Source organism: Talpa europaea (assembly GCF_964194135.1).
Source record: "Talpa europaea genome assembly, chromosome: 3".
Lineage (NCBI taxonomy): Eukaryota > Metazoa > Chordata > Mammalia > Eulipotyphla > Talpidae > Talpa > Talpa europaea.
In genome coordinates, this window is record NC_140069.1 from 98,280,420 (window position 1) to 98,303,404 (window position 22,985).

Sequence of the window (22,985 nt, forward strand, 5' to 3'; positions counted from 1 at the left end):
TCCTCTGTCTGAATTCCCAATTCTGAATTCGACCTTGTACTATGTCCATTAACTCTAGCAGATTAGAAAGGTCACAATGTAATTTCTCATGCACACAGTATGCAAGGTTTGTTTTTTTTTTTTAATGAAGTTATTAGAATTTCTTACATATTTGCATGAACCCCTCGAAGGCAGGTAGCATACTTTGGCGAGTTGTGCTTTCTGCTTCGAGAACCTTTGCCCTTGCTACTCTCTGGCTGGCAGACTGTCCCTGCTGATTTGTGTACAGCCCTTGCCCTCTCACCTTTTGGTAGCACTGCCTCATCAGAAGGGCCTCTACCAAGCCCTCTCTGATGACTATTCCCTGCCCTCGTAGCCAGGCATCATTACGCTATTATGTGGTCTTAATGTACTTACTCTTCCTGAAGCCATCTTTTCAATATTCAGTTTAGTCTGTTTGCTAAACAAGGTGCCAGGTGAACAGGGAACAGGTCTGCTGTGCTCACCACTTACGCTGCCTGGAATACTGACCCTCAGTGTACTCAATGTTAGTTCACTTTGGAGGCTGCTCTAATTACAACTACTCAGAACATTTGAATTTTGCTTTTACGGCCTTAAAGTATTTGTAATTAAGGTTAAATTGACATAACAGTTTCAGCTGTACATCATCATAATTTGTGTACAATGCAAAGTGATCAGAATAATTCCAGCTATCCATCACCATATAAAGTTAGATGTATTTTCTTGTGATGAGACTCTTTAAGGTTTACTCTTGGCAACTTTCATATATGTAATGCATTATTACTGACTATAATCACCATGACATCTGCCCCCCTTTACCTCTGGCAAACACCATTCTGTTCTGAATTTGGTTTTATTGTGTTCTTTTGATTCCACGTATAAGTGAAATCATACAGTATTATCTTTCCCTGATTTCACCTATTATAATACCTTCAAGTTCAATCAATTCATGTTGTCCCAAATGACAAACTTTTATTCTTTTTTATGCCTGAGTAGTATTTGTGCATGCATGTGTGTGCGCACACACCGTATCTTCCTTAACGTGTCTTTCATTAATGCACACTTTGATTGCCCCCATAGCTTGGCTACTGTGATTAATGCTATCGTGACATAGGGCTTCATATGTCCTTGTGAATTAGTGTTTTCATTTTCTTCAGTTTAATACTCAGAAATGGTATGTACCAGATGGTTGTTCTATTTTGGATTTTTGAAGAACCTCCTTATTTTCTATAGGGACTGCATCAGTTTACATTCGCACCAACACAAGCATTCCCTTTTACCCATATTGTCACCAATGTTATCTTTTTGATGATAGCCATTCTGACAAGTGTAGAGTGCCATCCCATTGTGGTTTTGATCAGCATTTTCCTGATGATTGGAGATCTAAACATCTTTTCATATGCCTTAGCTGTATGTCTTTGCAAAAATGTGTATTTGATTCTATGCTCATTTCTTAATCAGGTTTTTTGTTACTTGGTTATGTGGATTTTTCTGTATGTATTGAATATTAACCACTTACTCAATGTGTAAATACTTTTTCCTGTTCAGTCAGTTTCATTATTATTTTTGTTGATGCTATGCAGAAACTTTGCTTTCCTACTTTGCTTTCCTTTCCTTTAGGCAGCCTACTTTGCTTTCCTTTCCTTTAGGAGTTACCTAAAAATTCACAAGATCAGCGTCAGTGACTTTATCACCAATGTTTTCTAGGAGTTTGATGGTTTCAGTCCTTAGATTCAAATCTTTAATCCGTTTTTGTTTGTGGTGGAAGACAGAGATCCATTTTCATCTTTTTCTAACAATATTTTTTGAAGAGATTGTCTTTTCCCTATTGGGTTTAGTCTCCGTTCTACTGTTGCATATTAACTTATTATATGCATGTGAGTTTATTTCTGGGCTCTCTGTTTCACTTTGTGATTTTGAGCCAAGACTATATTGCTTTGTAATGGAGTTTGAAGTCAGGGAGTGTGATGCTTTCAGCTTTGTTCTTTTTCAAGATTGCCTTGGCTATTTGGGGCCTTTTGTGGTTCCTAATCTGTATAATTTTAGGAATGTTTGTTCTATTTCTGTGAAAAGTGTGAATTTTGAGAGGGACTGCATTGTATCTGTAGATTGCTTTTAGGGCATTAGGGGTATTTTAACAATTATTTTTTTCTGTCCATAAGAACAGAGTATCTTTTCAGTTGTACAATTTCTTTCATTTGTTTTATAGTTTGGTATAAACGGGATTATTTTCTTAATTTCTCATTCTGATGGTTGAGTGTGTATGTTGACATCCTCACCTGAGACTTCACTGATTCATTAGTGCTACAGGTCTTTTCGTAGAGTCTCATTTTCTATATAAAATCATGTCCACAATCAGTGACAGTTTTACTTGTTCCCGCCCATAGGGATGGAACAATTACCTAACTGTTCTGGCTGTGACTTCCAATTCTATATTTAATAAATGTGGCAAGAGCTTGTTTTGTTCGAAAAGCTTTTCGATGTGTGATGTTAGCTATAGGCTTGTCGTATATGGCCTTTACTATGTTGGGAATACATCACTTCATTTTGTTGAGTTTTATCATAAATGGATGTGATGGGTTTGTTCTGTGAATCTGAAGCATCTTTGTATGTACATTTCAAAGAACTTTTAGGGTCTTGATCAGTCCCTCTGATACTTTTTAATCTTTAGTAGGTTTTCTAGTAGCTTTGATTTTCAAATAAGCACTCTAAATGGAATCCTAAAGAATTCTAGAAATATGCTGAGAAATGGTAACTTTACTGAAAGTACCATATACAGTTAGCCCTGGTATCTGAAGCGTAGCACTCATTTGAATATAAAAGTACTTGTGTGTCTACATCAAAATTGGTTTTACAAATATAAGCCACACTATGTAACTACAGCCTTACCCATTTGACCCAAAATACGGATTATGCTTTAGAAGACAGGCACCACATGCCATTGATTTAAAACTGTTCCCCTGGTGCAGGCTGAAGACTGGCAAGAGCACAGTGGGTGATTTCCTGTGTCTGGTGCGTTAGTACTAAACACCTGCCAACTCCAGCTGCCCACAGGCACTTCTTGGTATATGGAAATTAGTGTCACCCAAAGGTAGTGGGCAAAATTAATATTATCTATTGTTTCGCACCTTCTAATCAATCCTTACACTAAAATCTACCAGATTAGTAAATCTGAAACTGCCCAGAAAGCCTCTCAAGTTACCTTGGCCCCTAGACAAGAAAAAAAAAATAAAGTAGGAACACTGGTGAGTTTGTAGGTGATTCTCAGTAAATCCCTTTAAGAAACACCTGATTCCCTCAGGAGCCTCATTGTTTGAAGAAGAGTTGTTGCTATGTCTCGGGGAGATTATATGAAAGTACCCAGAAAGTTAAAGAAAACTTATTTGTCTTCTATAGTGGGTTGTTTTTTGCCAAAGCAGAATGAATACCATTCTGGAGCTTGTGTCCTAGTGTCTACTTTTAGAACACCAACAGAACATGGAAGCAGCATAAATCAAAGCCTAGAGGGCCTCCCTTGGTGGCGCAGTGGTTGAGCGCTGGGCTGCGAGGCTGCCTGCAGCCTCTGCAGTGCCAGTTCGATCCCCGGCCACCGGCGAGGGTCCCACAAAGAAGAAAAAAAAATCAAAGCCTAGAGTTGATCAGCAAGAAAGATGACATTTAAGAGTGAGTTTGTTGGGAGGGGAGGCTAAAGTGTGTCAAGCAGTATTTTTTTATACACATTCTGAATACAGTTGATGACTTTGTAAATACTTAACAATGGGTAGGCACAAAGTTGCTACAAAAGGGAACTGGGCAGAATTGCTTTCTTGCTCATCACAGCATACAATTAGGCAATTAGTCAGATTGTTTCTATAGCGAAACTGCCACCAGCCTTTACTGTCAGCTGACTACAGGATATACATGCCGGCACATTTGTAAGTAGTTCAGTTTTTATGATCACAATATAACACAGCATTCCTCTGGATAGGTAAAATCTGCTTTCTATCGTGAACAAAATCTAAGTTCCTTGGTTAGTCTGTAGTTGTCTCTGCTGTGCAGAGATGTACCAAAAGCACTAGCCCAAGTTTCCAGAGTTGATGTATAACAAATTTCAGGGTCCTAACTTGGCAGTCCTCTCAAACCTGGGGACAGATCTCTGAGCTTCGGGCCTACTTCATGTGCTGGACTTGGCCATTAGTAATCAGATTTTAAAATATAGTAGCTCTGTTCTGCCCAAGGCTGAGCAACACCTGCAGAAGCAACATCATAGGAACTGCCCTATTAGAGCAATTTGGGGCAGCCTATTGATGGCTCCTTCTTTTAATGACCCAGTTTGTGATGTAAAAAGCAAAAGCTTAACCTTGATCTCTAGGGCTAACCTCATGGATATGTAACTCTTTATGATATTTCCTGAGGGCACAAAGCAGTTTTATTTCTAAAACAGAATGAAAGAAGCTGTGGCTCCCTGAGACAAAACAGACCTGGAATACCTCCTAGTGAGGCCAATGCAAAGCTGAACCAACTGGTCAGAGCACAGAAATGCCATGGCCAATAACAGGGCACCAGGACCCCTCCCTACAGTGCCAGCAAGCCTTGGCCCAAAGCCTCTTCTAATAGGAAAAGCATGAGGGTTGGAGTAAAAGACAAGTCCTTTGCCTCTGTGCCTCAAGTCTCCAGGTGTATAGTGTGCAAAAACTGGAGTTAAAATACCTTTTTAACCTATTGTAAGAGCTGTTGTGGATGAGAAACCCTAGAAGTTTTATTAGCTAAGATACTCATCTCTTCCTCATTTTCCCAGGTACTTACCAAGTAACACAGTGTAGGAACAATCTCGAGTTTACAGCAAGTACCCAAAAGAGCTGCTGCATTATCAGGCATTTCTGTAAGAGACAAAAATCAATGTCAAAGAAAAAATAAAAGCTCCAGACCCAGCCCCTGAATTTTACCTAATTGTACTTCAGTGCTCTCCCATCAGCTGGGCAAAGCATGTACTCAGTAGTTATCCAATGAGTGGTGCTAAATAGGCAACAGTGGCCTTTTTGGAAACAAATGTAACCAGTTCTGTGTTCACCTTAGATCAATAATAGACCACATATATAATGGTGGCTCCCAATAGGCTGATCATTTTAGTGACACATTTCTCTGCCGTTAACCTGCCATCAAAGTTGAAGGATAAAGATTTCTGGACAAGGTAAAAGGATTCATCACTGCTAAAATGGCCAAATAAGAATGTTAGAGGGACTTCTTTAAATTGAAAAGGGCACTAGTTAGAAAACAGAATATATGGAAGTGCTAATCTCACTGGTAAAGGTGAATATAGTGTCATGGTGGTGGACTGATCACTTCTGAAGTCAGTATGAAAATTAAAGGCAGAACAGTGAAGACACCAGGCTCGCCTGTTCCATGTAATCCAGCTAGATTTTAGCACAAAGTCAATAAACAATAGGAACATCTGAAAGGGGGGAGGCAGGGCAGGGATCCCAGATGTGGTGAACCCTGGCAAAAGGTGTAGACACAGCAAGCCCTGGTCCCCAGTAGCTGCTGCTCTTGGAGCAGGGCACCAGGAGGACCCTGCACTCAGCCACACCTGGCGGTTAGGAGTGGGACTCCACTGGGTGGGACTCCGCTTCCGGACAGCAGAGACAAGTGCAGACTTCAACTCGTGTGACCCCGAACAGATGCATGCTTCATGGAACAGGAGGTGGTGCAGGCAACCTGTTCTCCAGGAGCAGAGGCTGTGCAGCGCACACCCTTGAACCAGGGGAAGCCTTGCAGAGGAACTGGGGTGTCCTACACAGGCTGCTCCCCGGTAAAGAGGAGCAGAGCAGTCACTCCTGCGCTTAGCACTGATGGTGAGAGCACACGGCCTGCCTAGACTCTCCTCCTGAAGACCGGCAAGCAGGGGTGTTTTGGTGGTGCCACAAGTGCTAGTCAGCACCACCCCAGCTCGTCTACCAGGTCAGAGCAAATGCAGCCCCGAAGTTGCTGCTCAAAAGAGCATGACAGGCACAGTGAGATCAACTTCCCAAACACATGTGAACACACACACAATACAGTGTTAAGAACTTCTCTAATGAAAAAAACTCAGCTAAAGGGAAAATCAGAAAAGTTAATCAAAGAACAAAAATCAGAAAAATGAAAAATCAATGATCAGAAGATAGGAATTGAAGCCTAAAAGTAATTCAGGTTGTACAGACCTGTATAAATAGGATCAAGGACTCTAGAGAAAGCAATGGAGGATCGAATCAGTGGCATGGAAGAGAGTGCTCTACTAAGTGTCCAGGTGAATGGAGAGAGACCTGAGGTATGAATCAAGAGGCAGTTCTAAAACCATTCACCACCATAGAGAGAGACCCCAGAAACAGCGTGGAGTTGAGGCTGCCAGAGGGATGAAGGGTGCTGAGGAACAAAGTTTGGAGGTGACCCAGTGGTCTGTGGAGAAAGATGATGGATGCATTGCAGTGGGGTGACATACATCTGAAGAGGTAGGAACCTAAACTAATGTTACCTCAGTTCTTTAAAAAGCAAAAGTAGTAAAAATCATACACTAGTCATTGGAGGGAACAATAGGACCAGAAGGACTACAGGCAGGGTAGAGATCTGCTGCCACGCAGCTGCCAAGGGCTCCTGTGTGAGTCAGAGACTCTTCGGGAGATGCTCTCCTGTGTGGGTGAGAGGGACAGTCCGCCCCGGGGGAGGAAAACAGACGTGCTCAAGATGATGGAGACGTCTGGCAGGCAACAGCAAGGCCTCCTTCATGCTCGTGACACTTCATGTAAACTTCCTTGGCCTTCCACTTACCCTCCCTGTACTGCTGAAAGGGAGGGAACCATAGTAAGTACTAAATCCTCCCCAGTTACTGTCCTTTCCACAGCCCCAGAAGAATGTACAGTAGGTGAAATTACTTCAAAGCAACAACAGCATTTCTTTTTTTCCATACCTGCTAGTGCACTGACCAAGAAGTAGGCGATAGAGAAGAGCTTCTGGTTGCTGACCACATCCTCCGGCCCGAGACACTTGCCCTGCACCTTGTAGCCCACCAGCCGCAGAAAGGCCGTGAGGTCCTGCTGCTGTGGGGACTTCAGTTCCCTCAGCATCTCCAGTGGGGGTGACAGGCCAAAGACCACGTCATCGCACTGCAAAGGGAAGAGAAAACGCATGGTGAAGCTAGAGCCAGGCAGCACCGGACCCAGTCACCACCCCATGACACACACGAACCCTCGCCCTTCACTGTCTACCGGGTAAAACGAGCCCCTGCTTTCTTTCCTGTGTCTTGAAATTGCTGATCTACAAGGTTAGATTTCCTCATAGAGAAACAGTAAACTGAGCCTTGCCCCCCAGGCACTGGTCTTGTACAAAGGAGGCAGGTGGCCCCCCAGGAACTACTGGGGTGAATCTTCAGAGCCACAGCAGGGTCCGTCTTGTTTACCCAGGACTGGGAACCAAGTGCTTACACTGAACTGAGAAGGGGGCATAAGGCATCATCCCCAGGCTTTAAATTTGGCACTCAAGCCCCCCTGCCCCAGCCAATGGTGCCGGGCGGCGCCCTCCAGCTACAACAGGTTTGCTAGTGGGCAGGGGGGCGGCTCTGCACCTCCCAGTCAGCTGGGTTCCATTGTAGCCTTGGCATGAGAATCCTTCTCCTGGGCAGCTTTTCTAGCACCTGAAAGGGCAGCTGGTGCCCCTTCTACAGGGTGATGGCCTGAACTTTCCTCTTGAAAGAAGCTATTTCAGGAAGCACAAGTGGGCTTTGTCAAACATTTGTGTTCTGGCGGCTAGCTCCCGCTCCCCCAGCACCACATCCCCAAGAACCTAAGAAAGAATAAATTTCTGTTGTGTCAAGCCCTTGAGTTTGAACTACAGGTTATATCACTGTAACTAAGCTGCTCTGGCATATTCCAGTTTTAGGAGGGAAAATATATGAACTATCAGAAATTATTGAAAGCCATAAAGTATTAAGCCATAAAGTCAGAGTTTAAATTCCACTTAATAGAAAAACCAAAAGACACAAACTATAGTGAAAGTCAAACTCAGTGTCCCAACCTCCTCCAGTAAAACAGAACACGAAGTCTGGGGGTTAGGGGTTAGCACCTGGTATGTGCCTCACCATTTGTACCAGTTAGGGAATTCGGCCTCTCCAGAAAGTCCTGCTGCAAAAAACAAAACCACCACCACAAAGGCCGTTTTTCAATCTTTTCAAAAAATAGATCAGGTTGACTAAAGGAACTCTACCACATCCCCCCTTGTACTGTGTCCACCTGGAACTTCAGACTGTGACCTTAAAGGTCCTTGCAGATTAAGGTAAGGATCTTGAAATGAGATCCTCCTAGATTGGAATGGGTCTAAATCCACTGGGGATTGCCTTTGAACAAACGGAAAAGGTGACAAGACACAGAGAAGGTCACATGAAGACAGACTAGAGTGCCTGGAGTGGTGCGGCCACAAGCCAAGGCATGACAGGAGCTACCAGAGCTGGAGGAGGCAAGGAAGGATTCTCTCTGAGAACCTTTGGGGGAAGCAGGCCCTGCTGACACACCTTGACTTCAGACTTCTGGCCCCTGGAATTGTAAGAGAATAAATTTCTGTTGTGTCAAGCCATAAAGTTTGAGCTTACTTCTTGGGGCAGCTCTAAAACCTAGGATCCCCTCCAATTCATGACTGTAGCTACCTTCCTGTAGTTAGAAAACTAAGGACCTAGGAGCTAGAGAAAGGTTTTCAGCTTCTAAAGTGACGAAGTCTGAAACACAAGTTTATCCCAACCCAAAGCCTGTCCCAAGAAGTGTCACCCATCCGCATCTCCAGAAAGCCCAGGTAGAGACACTGCCAGCAGTGCCTCTGGCCTCACCACTTGTTCCAGGGCCACAAGCAGCTCATCATCAAACAGGACCGCCTGGAGGATGTTGCTCAAAGCCAACTGCTGCTGCTCCGGCAGCTCCACAAAGGGATGGAAGTTCCTTTCCAGGAGCGGCGTGGCTGTGAAAGAGCAGAGTGTACCCAGTCGCACCGCCGCTGCACACGTCCCAGAACAAGGGGAGCAACTCCTGCCTTTTATAGCCAATTGTCCTCATTCTTTCATAGATACTTCCAGCTGCACAGGCAGTCATGGGACTCGGAAATAAAGTAGGAATGAAATACCACCCTGCATGTTTTTCAATAACCAGTCAGACTATAACAAGAAGGGGTGAGGCGGAAGGAAGCGGAGACAGAACAAGGCCAAAAAGGAAGAGGATAGATCCATTTTGTTTCAGGCCTCCGCTCTCTGATGACTCACTAACATTAATTACGCCTAGTCAATTATTTTCTGAAGAAGCCATTTAGATTTCTTCCTCTTTAGCAAGATTTTTGTGAAAGTAAATTATCAAGGCGGGATGACTAAACATCAATTGGTACTTTTACAATGCTTCAAAGCCATACAAATTCCAAAACATTATTTTTCACAACCCCATACACTGCAGATTTTTTATCCTTTAATGTTTAGCACATGCCTTTCAGAGGAGCTGCTGCCCTAATTTCACAGGGCACACTCACTCCACTTTCTCAGTCTCTTTATCCGTCCTGGAGGAAGGACACCCAGGTCTGCCCCACTGGGTTATCCCATTCTCTGCAGGGTGCTAGAGCCTCTCCCCTTAATTCTCAAAAAAGCTAATAAATGAATTCCAGCAGGGATTTAAAAACAAGATTCTATAGGGCCTCCCCTGGTGGCGCAGCAGTTGAGCACTGGGCTGCGAAGCTGCCCGCAGCCTCTGCAGCGCTGGTTAGGTCCCCGGCAGCTGGTGAGGGTCCCACATGGCGCGACAGACCTCTCCTGCCGCCTGCTGCTCCCCTCAACACTGTAGTTTGGTCCATCTGCCCATCTGCCTGTTCTGCTCCCCGCTCTGGCTCTGATGAATTCTCTCACCTTCCTGCGGTTCTGACTGTACCCAGTGCTTGTATAAATAAATAAATAAATCTTAAAAAAAAAAAAAACAAGATTCTATAAACCAAAGCTTTTGTCCACAAATACATAAATACCCACTAGTGTGCGATGCTTCACCTATGCGTTAGCTGCGTTACACACAAGCATATGGGTGTGAACACTTAGATATTAGTGTGTGTGATGATATATAAGGCACCCTTCTGGGGAGGGACATTGTAGGGTAAAGAAAATATCAGGCTTTTCTGCCCTTCCGCCATCAGGATAGATGATGGATCCTCGTCCTGAATGCATGCCTGATGGCGGGCACCTGGAGTAGGGTGTGGGCATAGGTAGATGGGATTCACCTGGGCTAAGACTATGCTTTTAAGGGCGGCGTCACGAGGACGCCAGCAGCAGCAGCAGCAGTAGAAGCAGAAGCTGAAGCCGAAAGGGAAGCCGAGAAGCAGCAGAACGAACGCTAGAGAGCCCAGGTGGAGTAAAGACTTGCTGGGGGGCTGGGAGGCTGGCAGGCCTCCCAGCCCCCCAGCCAGCACCCCTGCCTGCCATATGCCTGGTGAACCCCAAATAAAAAACCTGCAAAACCACTAAGGACTCTGACTCCTCCTTTACCTGGTCTGCATGGGATCAGAAAACCTGCACCTGTGCCCAGTCCTGGCCTTTACAATTGGCGTAGTCGGCAGGATCCATGCAGATGGGTATTGGAGCCCTCCGAAGACCTGGAGGGACTAAGGAGAACAGACTGTTTGCCTGTGATGACGCTGGAAGCGCCATGGCGGCACAGAAGGTGGATATGGTCTGGAGCTGTGGGACGAGACCTCGCATGGAGGAGATGCCCGAGAGGACCAGCCAACGACACCGGAAAGGACCAGCCAATGACCCCTGAGGCAGCAGGCCGTTGCTGATGCAGGGAGAGGCCTAATGGACTTGGACTGATGGATTGATGAACTTGGACTGACAATCCCGCCAGAAGGCGGAGGACCTTGGCAGGTTATGGTTTTTTTGTTTTTTTTTTTTGTTTTTTTTTTTTGAGAATCTGGGGGTGGCCAGTGGGCCTAGATGGCCAAAAGCAGTCTGTGTATGCCCAGCAGCCAGGTGGAGGAGAAAAGCCAACTAAGAAGGCAAAAGCTGGTACTGATGCTAAGTTGAGAAGCCCTAAGCGGCTGTTAAGCAGCCTGGGTATGCTGAAGAACTGTGAGTTTCGTAAAATCACCTGTGGGTGATGCCCTGCTCATTCTTGAGTGAGGGTGAGGAGCTGAGGAACCTGTCCTTGGGGGACGGGTGGGGAACGTGGCTTGGGGTGGAGCCCAAGACGAATGCAGAGTTTGGATCCCCGACCCATGTGATTGTGCAGTGGGTTGGCTTGAGTGCAGGGGTCTGCGAGTCGCATGGGTGGCCATAAAGGCCAAGTGTTGGAGCGACAGCAGACAGAAACCCTGAGGGTTGGCGATTACCCCCAACAGAATAAAATTGCCAATCCCAGAGCTAGTGCATCCTGGGAGTGGATGCTGTGTGTGCCTTGTAGCCGAGACTACAGCCAGAGAAGGCCAGGAAGCCTGACGGCTCCTGGTGTGATATAGTAGATGCCGTGAGTGATTCCCCTCCCTCGTATGAGCAGTGCCTTCGGCAGCAGATTTGGTGGCTCATCTGCTGGTACCAATAATTGTCTTTTGCACTTGGTTGGTGCCCTGCCTGGACTTATTTGTGTTCTGTTGTATTTTGTTATATTTGATGTATTTGCTTTTGTGGGCCATGGCTGCATTGTTTGTTTGCTTAGAAAATTGTATACATATGTATAGACTGTATGGCAGAAAACCCTGAGGGGGTGGACTGTAGGGTAAAGAAAATATCAGGCTTTTCTGCCCTTCCGCCATCAGGATAGATGATGGATCCTTGTCCTGAATGCATGCCTGATGGCGGGCACCTGGAGTAGGGTGTGGGCATAGGTAGATGGGATTCACCTGGGCTAAGACTATGCTTTTAAGGGCGGCGTCACGAGGACGCCAGCAGCAGCAGCAGCAGTAGAAGCAGAAGCTAAAGCCGAAAGGGAAGCCGAGAAGCAGCAGAACGAACGCTAGAGAGCCCAGGTGGAGTAAAGACTTGCTGGGGGCTGGGAGGCTGGCAGGCCTCACCCCTGCCTGCCATATGCCTGGTGAACCCCAAATAAAAAACCTGCAAAACCACTAAGGACTCTGACTCCTCCTTTACCTGGTCTGCATGGGATCAGAAAACCTGCACTGTGGCCAGTCCTGGCCTTTACAGACATGTCACTGATGTATTCAAAAACTGCCTGGTGAGCGCAACTAGGTCTTTGCCATGCTGGCCCCCTACCCTCTTCCTGCCTAGCACTGCCAGCCTCCCCAGCCTGCCTCAGGCTGACCAGAATGCACCAGGTGGATTGATGGGAAGGAAACTGCAAGAAAGCTGCAGCTCCACTGCCTGTGTTGTCAAAATCCCATAGCGCAGTTCAAGGCTGCGGGCTCACAGCTGCTTCGATTTTAACCCAAGACATCAACTCCAATTAGTGGCAGCTGAAAACTGCACCCAACTGATCAATCTGGGCAAACAGTGGAGGTACCTGCAGCCCCGCGTCAGACAGGAAAGCCTCATCTTAAAATCAGGACTTGGTGGTCATTTTTCCACATGGAGTGAGTTTTGCTATAGAAACGAAAGCATCATCTGGTTTGGGACTCACTGAAGCCCCAGAGATGAGTCTCCTCACCCTCACGCCAGAGCATCTTCTGAGCTGCTCCTAGCTCTCCCTAAGCTGATTATCTGTTTCTCCTTTTCCTTGCCCGTCTCCGCTTCTATATACTGCACTCCTGCCCCACCTAGCCTCCAAAAAAAACCTTTTAACAACAAAATGCTGCAGAGAGCGCAAGTGCTACAGGCAGGGGACGGCACTGTCCTCCTGGATGGGCGCCACACGGCCTAGAGCCACGTGGGTGAAGAGCCTCCAAGAGAGCTTGTGCAGTGCTGACAAGGCGCTGCTTATCTCGCCAGTGAAGCCTGCAATGCAATGAAACATGCGAAAGTCAGGTTCTCTCTCCTTGCTGCTGACTTGCTGTTCTTAGACGCCAGCAAGGCTTCTGTAGGGAAAGAGAATGAAAATGGAAAAAAGAAACAAAATGGCCTGACTCATGCCTCACATCCCCCACCCCGGGCCCCATTAATGGTCTTCCCCATGAACGGTCCTCTCTTCACAGCATGGCACCCGAGATTGGTGGTCCCCTTAGATTGCACCAGAATGAGTCCCGAGTGGACTAGGACCAACTTGGGCCCGTCCTCTCTGTTCTCAAGTGTTTTCATGAAGTCACAGGCATCACTCCCACTCCCGCGGCCACGTCGCTCTCGGGTACAGCACTCAGTCATCAGCTCCCCCGCCCGCCCTCTCGGCAATACCTTGTTTTAAGACACTCAGTGGTCTCTGCCTGGCATCTGGCATGTCCTGGAACTCCAGTTCTTGAAAGGGCAGGGGGTCCAGGAAGACAAAGCTGCTTCTCTCCTGCTCAAAACCACCACGCTTCCCTTGCAGGAGACAGAATTCTGTGATGTGAGAGAAAAGGACAACCGGGCATGGGGTCAGCCTGGCCTTGTTGGCATATCTTAGACCTGGCATCACCTACCTCAGGCAGGACAGGAGGCACATCCGCCCCTCCTCCCCATAAACCTACTTCCTACACGTCATGCTGGTGCACCAGAAACTACGAATGTAAGAGAGAGGGGTTCTTCACATAAAGCTCGCTAGTGGGTTCCCTCAGAACAGGTAGGAAGCAGTCATTCAAGCACTGGAAGTATTTCATTATCCTGATTTGGACAAACCAACTCTAAATGAAAGAACTTACCACGTATGAAATTGAGAAAAAGTTTGATATGGCTGAACTGATAATACTGAAGAATTACCGACAATATATTTAGGTGCACAAATGCTTGCTATATGGTTATGTCACTAAAGAGCCAACTTTTCTTTATTAATGAGAATACTACACAGCAATTAAAAATGAACTACTGGTTTCTGCAATAGTGAATGTCATAAATGTGTTGAATGGAAAAACCAGACACAAAAGAACATGTCCTACATGAATTTATAGGAAGTCAAAACTCATCTTTTAGTTTTATTTTTCAGAGATACCAGAATATTTGTAGACAAAACAATAAAATGCCTAAGAATCACTTTAAAATAATTGAGTGGGGGTGAAGACAGGTAGCACAGTTAGAGATGAAACATGAACTGCCCTGTTAAAGCCAGAAACCAGCCGGAGTATCTAAGTTGTGGGTAAAATGTAACAGTCATGTCCTTGCTAAGCAAAAGCAGTAAGTCAGCCCACAAATGAGGGGCCTTTCACGCTTCTATTTAATAATTAGGATACTTACGAGTAAAAATGCAGCTGAGCCTGGCACTTGTCTGACACGCAAAGCGTGGGTATTAGCGCTCATTTTCATTTGCTTGCGGTCACTGGTGACTAGAGAGAGGTGCCACAGTCCTGTCCTTACTCAGCCACCCCCTCACTGGGCATCCGGGGTGCCCCGGCTTGCTCCGCCCTCTCACCAGGGCACTGAGATGGAGCCACGGGAAGTAGCTCTCAGGCACTGGCTTCATATCCTGGGAACGGGGACCAGGAACACCACCTCAGGTGTTAATGCCAAATGGGGGCTCTGGGAGTCCATGGCACCTGCAGGTGCACAGCCCCCCGAAAGCATTGCCGGCTCCTCCTCGCATTTCCATGCCGGGCACTGTACGAGGCGTCACAGCCATAGGCTGACAGCCCAGGTCTTGACAATCAGTCTGGTCCAGGTGGGAATGGGTAACTCGGGGTGATGCTGGGGGTGTCAGTGAGGTACTGAAGCCAGTGGCAAGTGCAGAGAGAGAACCAGAGAAGGTCCCTGGACTGAAAGTGTCTTAAGGAGCCTCCTAAAGGATGGGTAGGAGTTGGTTGGGCAGAGAGGCAGAGAGCGGGCTCCAGAAAGGAGAAGCAGTCCCAGGGCCCAGGTAGGCGAGAGTGAGGATGTCCCAAGGGTGGGTTAACTGGCCAGAGGGCTGTGTTGGGAGGCGCTGGAGATAAGGCAGGGGAGACAAGCCAAAGGCAATCGGGGAGGGAATTGAATTTTTAAATGATTTCACTAGCTATACTGCTTGGATGGAGCAGAGACGGGGAGATTCCTCAAAGCAAAGAAGCCAATTGAGTGTGTGGTGGAAAGAGTCTGGGGGTAGCGGGTGGGGGGCTGCCAGAAGAGCAGACTCAGCAGGGCAGGAAGCACAAGGTCGCATTCAGGGTCCCCATGGAACTACGTGCTTGAAAAGACACCCATACCCGATGGTGCTAAGCACACTCCAGACTCTGCAGTGTGTCTAACTGGCTGTAAGAGGAGAGCTTCTGTCGAAGGAAGGGTTGTGCTGAGGGAATCTTTGGGCAAGGAAGGTGGCACAGATGTCTCCCTGTGGGACTCAGAGGAAGTCGACCTCTCAGTTTCAAAGGACAAAACCGAATCCTTGTCAACGGGACTTCCACCCTGAGGGTGGGAGGAGACATCTGGGAGCCTCTTGGGGGCCCTTCCAGCCCCTGCGGGTCTATGTTTATGAAGCCAGCTCAGAACATTCTGTGGCAAGAGTGATAGAAAACACAGATGGGGTAAAAACAGAACTGTTACAAAAAAAAAAAATCCACCATGAGTCACAGGAACGAGGCCCGGTCACCAGGCTGCAGAGGCACCACAGTGGGCCTTGGGGAAAGGGCAGCTCGGCCCCCTCCAGGGCCAGAGTAGGGGAGTGAGCCAAAGGGCCTGGAGCTTCCCTCTGGGCACCTCTTCTCAGCTGCACAAAGAGGAGTTTATTTTCAAAGGCAGCAGAAGCCAGCCAAGATAAAAGCCTGGTAATTGAAATGCAAACAGGAGAGCCTCACCAGGCAAAGCTGTGTCTTTCTGACCCCTTCCGAGAAAAGGGGGGAGGCTGTGGGGTAACAGGCGCCCCAGCACCAATGAGCTGCCGGCAGGACTGGGCAGGGCAGGTGCCACCTCCTCTGATAAACAGGAAGCCCTGCACCTCCAGGGGTCCTCCCTTCACTCCTAGGCATTCTCCACTGGGGGAGTGTTGGGGGCTGGCTTTCTGAGGCCTCAAAAAAATGACACCTAGACCTTCGGTCCATTTGGGGGGAGGGGAGCATCCTAGGCTGGAACCACAGGCGCACACTTAGTAACTTGGTCTTCCCCACACTGAAGATAAACTAGAGGAACAGCTTAATCAGCTTGACGTCTCAGTTTAATATACAAATCATTCCAACAGGAAAATAAAATAATACCACCCACACGACACAAATTTGGAACCATGGGCCCAGAGGATTTTTGGTCTTCCTGGTATTTCCTGTATCCCTCTCTAAAGCAACTTCTTAAAAAAACACCTTCACCTTTTGTCCCTTCAGGCAAAGCACTGCCCCTCCCTGAAACCCCCTGAGACTTCTGAGCTGCTCCATCCGTGACAGAGGCGGCTGGATCACATTCCACTCTCCCCTTGTCTCCTCGCCCACGAGGACAGTCAGCTTTCCCAGCCCCTCTGGTTGTAGTCAAATGGTGTGGCAGCTCGTGCGGGTGTAGTGAGTGCAAAAGGCGGACTCCTAGAAAACTCACCCCAACAGGTCCTCAGCACGACTGAAAACGTGGAGGGGAGGGGAGGGGAGGGGAGAGCAACGACAGCGGAAAACACGCTAGCGGCCTGCAGCGGGCCCACTTTTAAAAACATTTTCACTAAGGAAAGCGCACAAGGAGAGAGAAGGGTATCATGAACCTCCAAACACATATCCACCAGCTCCAACAACTAGTCGTGACCTCTACCCGCCGCCCCACACACCTCACACCCCACCCATAATCCTCTCCAAGCGAACTGCAGAAACATTACCATTTGATCTAGAAAAAGTTCAGTGTAAGTCTCTAGGCGATGACCTTTTTTATCAACATACTCATACTGTCATTACCACAGCCCAAAAGGCCAACAATAATTCATGATGTTACATGTGCTCACTCATGTCCCCAAGCAGTCCGTTTCCTTGGGCTCACCCTAACTTGTGAGGAAGAACATGAAATGGGGGGGTCGCTCTGCGCACCGACGTATGGCAGACACCCAATAAGTGAAAGCCCTTATTTTCTTCAAACACTGCAGTGACCAGGCACTCCCAATTTTGAGCACACTGGTGATGAGCTGACAGAGCCAGCAGCATTATGGGAGCTAAGGCGGAGTGATGCAGGAACCACCCGCCTTCCGGGCACTTCACACGCCCCATCTTACTCAGTCCTCCCCAGACCAGAGGGGAAAAGCTCAGCAAGATCCAACAGCCTGCCTGAGTCCACCGGACGCCAGGGCACAGCACTCACGGGCCTGATTGCAGAGCCAGGTATTTAGCCCTGGGCCAGGTGAGTGCCTCTAGATCCCCATAGTGGTAGGGGATCCTCTACAAGTGTGCACTTCAAGGGAAGAAGGGGCTGTCTCTCGGCATTGGCTCAACCACCTCCTAAGAGTCCCACGTAGGGGGCCACACTCACCAAACTGGCCATCCAGCTTCACGTACAACTCGATGACGCCATAGGCAATGGTGGTGGCAGCTGGGATCTCCAGCACCACATTGGTGTCCTTGATGAAATTTCCATCCTCCATGGCTGACACCTGTGGGTGAGAGCACACGCCTGTACCTGTGCTCTCACACTCCCCCGTGGCCAGCTGGGGCCCTGCATGCAAGAGCAACTCTGTGCCTGGGGAGCCAACGGGAAGGAAGGACCGGCAGAAGGAAGGACTTAATCCTTGCTAGCCTCATGGCAAATGGCCAACCTGGTGGCACAAAACCAAGATTCCAGAAAAGGGACACAGTGAAATGAGGTCTGAGTAAAGAAGTTAATAACTTCCCAAGTCCCCTCATGAAGAATTATGAAAAACAACTTTGAAATCCTAGTGAAAAGCTTAAACAATAGCAAAGCCAGACGGGGAGAACCTAGCTAAGCACAAGAACCCCCCTGCATGTCATTTTCCACTCCTGAGGCTGGGACACTGGGCTATGAAACAAAACCCAGGGAGAGGCTGGAGGGAGGAAAAGCAAAAATTAGAGGGCAGACAAGAAACACCAAGAGGACAGCCACCCAAGGGTGCTCCTTCAGGCAGTGTTATGAATCTGACCTTTCCCTCAATGACCTGGGCAGAGGAAAAACAAGAATCCATCTGCTGCACACAAACTGGAAGTGAGAGACCTTTAGCAACTTGATCCTGGGTAGAGTGTGATGTTGGCCAGGCCCCCTGAGACTCGGGGGGGGGGGGGTTGTTCCAGGCCTCTGGTAGGGGGTATCTATGGGTAGAAACATTGTCACTGTCATCTGCCACTGGGTACCTCCATCATCACTGCTGTCCCAGCCTGCCCACTCCTGGGAGAGTCTAGCCCAGAACTATAATTCCACCTCCTTCCAAACACAACTTTCCCAGGCCTTCTTGCAAAAAACTAAAAGTTGCCTCAAGAAGTAAATCTCTAAGAACAGATTATCAAGTACCATGACAAGCTGGAGGAGAAAGAGTTTGGGGTTGATAGCCTCCTGTTCCACTGATGTTTATCAGCTCAGGCTCGGCTTGGTATGCCTGTGGTTTAATCCAGAAGCATCTGTTTATGTATCTAGAGACAGACACAAGTACTGATCTTTACTTCCTTAACTCGATTCACAAAGGATTGGAGGCCACTAATTCCAAAAAAATCCTTTGAGGCCCCTGGCTCTGAGAGGCTTTAGGGGTTATCTGTGCATTTGTCAAATGGGCCCATTTGACCCATTTTCTTTGTAGAATGCACCTGGCCCAAACCTACACGGTCACACCAAGTGTCCTGCTGTCCTAAACTGGGGTCTGTACCAGAGAAGGGCAGGTTCAGGGCAGTCTGGTGAGCCACCCCAGAGCACTCCCACCTTGGGTTGCCACAGATCAGGGGAAACCTACAGCTGCCAGCACCAACCTGAGAGCACATCTGAGAGAGAATCACCCCCAGGGAAGGCAGGTCCCCTTCTCTGAGTCCTTGCTCCAGCTGTGACTAAGCCAGTCGCCCCAAACATTTCACTCACATGAGCTAATAAATTCTTTCTTAAGCCAGTTCAAGTTGGGTTTCTGTTAATTCACTACACAAAGCCTTCTGACCAATGAGAACACCCAAAGAGGCCCCTGACCAGGCTTCCATGGCTGGGACCAGAGGCTGCTGTGGCCCTGACCCCAGCCCGCCCCCAGCACACACCTGCACCGTCTTGGTCTGGATGCCCACCATGCCGCCACACTTCTCCTCGATCTGAACATGCTCCGATATCACACACTTCTGTGTGGTCACTATCTTCTGCGTCAGGATGCACAGAACCTCGTTCCTCCTCTCCAGCACCTGCTGCAGTACAGGATTTTTCAGATTTATTTTCCTGAAATAGAAAAATGGCTGTGAGTGGCCAGGGACTCAGGGGAGAAGGCTGCAGCATGAATCTGCTCCTGTTCCACAGCCAGCTGCTGAGCGGGCACAGGCGACAGCCAGCATCAGGTACCTCCTGTGATGAGGGGCAGTTCATCTGGAAAAGAGAGACCCCCTCAGAGAGCCCAGGCCTCTGGAGTAAGGCCAGAAACTGAGGGAGGGAGGGGTGCCACTGTGGGGCATGGTGTGGCTGTCAAAGAGGAAAAACAGAAAACCAACCTGTGGGAGCACTGTGGTATGCCCGCCTCAGGCCCTGGGAGCTCCACCTCGTTACTTAATCAGAGGCCGAGGGACATTACAGTCCCAGCCCAAGAAATTACAGTGTAGGGGCCTGGAATGGGAGGAGAGAGGAATTGGCTTAAAGTACAGGTAATGAAGAAAAAACTAGAGTTGAACTAAAAGGTACTTTCTGTGCTCTCTTAATAGGGGTTTCCATCATTTCACAAATGGGGAAACTGAGGCCAGCTAGGAGTGTCCTGCCCCCCCCAGCAGGGATTTGTGGTTCCCACACAGCTACTCTGGAGATTTCATGAACAAGCTGAATTTCCATCTACAGGGGGTGATTTCATACTTAGAAGCAAATAATGCTATCCCCGCTAAGATCTCATTCAACCCTGTGAGTCTATGAAGTAGACAAGAAAAGAACCAAATTAGAGCTGGTAGAGGCACGAGAATAATTACATCATCCGGTTTTTTAATGGTCCAAGATCCAGCTACCTGAAAGGCTCAGCACCCTCCCTCACCAGACAGAGGTGGCCCCCGCCCCTCTATTCTGGGCAAATGCAACTCTTTAGGCTCCAGAAAGTATCTCCAACTCAACTGGACTAAGTTGCTGGAAAGGTCCTGTCTACCATGTACAAGCTGCTTGGGGCAAGAACAACCATGTTCATCAATAGATGAAGGATAAGTAGGACACGCCACGCACACACCTGGGACAGAAGTCAGCTATGAACAGGAACGATCTGCCACTCGCTACAACATAAGCAAACTATAAAGACATCATGCTCAATGAACTAAGCCAGACAAAAAGAGGACAAATTTTGGATGACTCTCCTTACATGAAGTATCTGCCTAGGCAAACTATAGCAACAGGAAGTAGATCAGAAGTTACCACGGGCTGGGGAGGAGGAAGAAGAATTCTTGCTTGCTGGCTATAGAGTTTCTGTTTGGAGGACGGAAAGTTCTAGAAATGGATAATGGTGATAACTGTCCAATAGTGAGAATATACTTACTGCCATTGTCTTGTACACTTAAAATGGTTAAAATGTTACCTGTGTCTTATTGCAATAAAAAATGATGGCTGTTCAATCTCAGTCATGTTCAAAGAGATACAAATGATTATAATGTTTCACACATACTAAAAAATAAAAATATATTGATCACAATAAAAATGCTGCCCAGAGCTCCATTTCCAGGGAGGCTGATAAAGCAGAGGCGTGGAGCCTACCCACTGTGGTTTGAGTCCCAGCTCTGCCCTCCAGCCACTGGGCGTGATGGAATGACATCCCCTCTGCACCTTAGTCTTCTTGTGGATAAGCTGACAACACCAGTGCTCCCTCAAGGGCTGCTGTAGGGCTTAGATCGGTGACCTGCCAAATCAGAGAGTTCATGCCACACAAACACTGACAGGTGGCAGCCACCTCCTCTGAGGCCACCTTCTCTACTGGGCCCCACAAAGCAAAGCCTCAGCATGTGCACTTGAAGGGAATTAGGGGTCACTTTATTGGGTCCGAGATCCTTTTCACATCACTCACTCCTTTAGAAACCTTCAATGGCCACATTGTGTTTCAACCCCTCACCCAGGCAACTCACGAGGCCCCTGAAGGGCCCCACTTTCCAGCTTTCTCCTGTGCCTTAGACACCAGACGCATGCCCACCCCAAGGTCATGGCCTAGTCCCCTCCCCTCATATCAGTGATACTGCTCATCTCCTCAGGGTACCACTTCTCTGGAGTTCTTTTCTAGCACATTCATTTATTTGTTCCTTGCCTGTGTCCTCCCTCTAGAATTAAACTCTATATAAAGTAGGGGCTGTGCCTGTCTTATTTATGGCTTCTTTCATGTCAGTGCCTAGTAAGCGCATACAAAGGACTCAGTAAATATTTCTGGAACGAATGGATAAATAAAACCTATGGATTTCTCCTCTTTATCTACTTTAATGAATGTGTAAATGTGTGAGTGTGCATGCATCTGCGTATGAAAGAGAGAAAACATGCAGAAGATATCAATGGTGGGTTCGCAGTGTGGTTAAAGGAGGACGTGTCAGTGGGGGTCTTCCTGAGAGCATCTGGGTCCTTGAAGATGTGCATCAGCGCCTCCACCAGTCACAGGGTGTATTTGAGCCAGTGCTTTAATTCCTCCTGCCACTGGACACAATTCCACCTTCGAGCAGATTCTTGAAAATCGACTCCCTCAGTACAGGTACTTGGCAACATCCTCATTTGAACACACATCAAAAGCCACAAGTCCCGATCTAATACCTGAGGAACTGAAGGGGGGTAAGGAGCAAAGGCCACCGTGAGGGATCCGAAGTGACTCTGGTGGATGGAGTCACTTCCTTGCACCACGGGCAACATAAACAAATTCACTCAAACACTTGACGCTGTCTAAGTCATGTTACGTTGCTTGGAAAGAAAAACTCAGCCTGGACTATCCAAGACTCCACTGTTTAAAATGCCCACCTCCCTCCAGAAGGCCCACCTCACCTCCTCCTAAACACCCAAAGGGGGAGGGGAAAAGTCACTACAGGAACATCACCTCCTGCAGCTGACGAGGACTTGGCCCCAAGATGCCTGCCGGTCAGCCAAGCACCTGTGCCCACAGCAGGGCCCCGCCACAGGAGGGGGACAGAAGCTTGGCCAGAGACGCCCTCACCGAGGCTAGGAAACTGGAGAAGAAAGGCCTGCAGAAGGGGCTACAAGGCATGCAGGCAGCAGCGTCCAGCCGACAGGCACATCCTACACAGGTCACTGGGATTCGGTCACCCAGGACAGTGCTGCCACCTTTTGGAAATCAAACGCTGGACAAAGCCGCAGAGAGCAGAGGAGAACTCCAGCAGACAAAGGGGCTCACTGTCAGGGCAAGTGGACTGTTTGCCTGACTCTGCAATCTCCAGAGGGAATTCTTTCCCACCTCCTCTCCTGCCCACACCACCAGGCCCCAGGAGGGCTAGCGGGAACCAGACCCTGACTCTGGGCCTCCTCAGAGTAGGAATCACCATGCAACAGGGTGCCCCGGGACCCAAGTGGGGAAACCAGACATATTCCTGCTAATCCGCTTACTTTACAGTCCTATGTATTTTCCTGTGTGCATATCAAGAGCTCTACGGATTTCCTTAGCCCATTCAAGGGGATCAAGGAATAAAAAGTTTAAAACCCTAGAAGAGGAGGTTCACAGATGAGAAACAAGGAGGCTCATAGAGGTTGAAAATAGTGAGTCACACAGCTAAAATGCCTGGCTGGCCTTTCACAAAGCACCCCACCCATCCCCCACAATGGCAGCTGCTCCTCTTGTGAGCGGAGGCACCCAGGAGCTGTACTAGAACGTGACCTTCATCTCCAGTTAACGCTAATACTGCCATGTTCACTTCTACATCAATATTGCATGCTAGACCAGTGGCTGGGAACCGGAAGG

At 48.0% G+C, this 22,985-nt stretch overlaps 1 protein-coding gene across 1 annotated transcript in view; it reads right to left on the bottom strand.

Moving 5' to 3' along the window:
• Window positions 1-22,985, bottom strand: part of GSDME (gasdermin E) — a gene marked incomplete at both ends in the record, with an annotated part of 43,456 nt that overhangs the window by 441 nt on the left and 20,030 nt on the right. Inside the window, 6 exons of the mRNA XM_084229566.1 lie at window positions 4,786-4,859; window positions 6,920-7,115; window positions 8,825-8,952; window positions 13,295-13,438; window positions 17,423-17,543; window positions 19,135-19,306. Of these exons, the coding sequence (XP_084085692.1) occupies window positions 4,786-4,859; window positions 6,920-7,115; window positions 8,825-8,952; window positions 13,295-13,438; window positions 17,423-17,543; window positions 19,135-19,306 (835 nt within the window). The remainder of the gene's footprint in view (window positions 1-4,785; window positions 4,860-6,919; window positions 7,116-8,824; window positions 8,953-13,294; window positions 13,439-17,422; window positions 17,544-19,134; window positions 19,307-22,985) is intronic.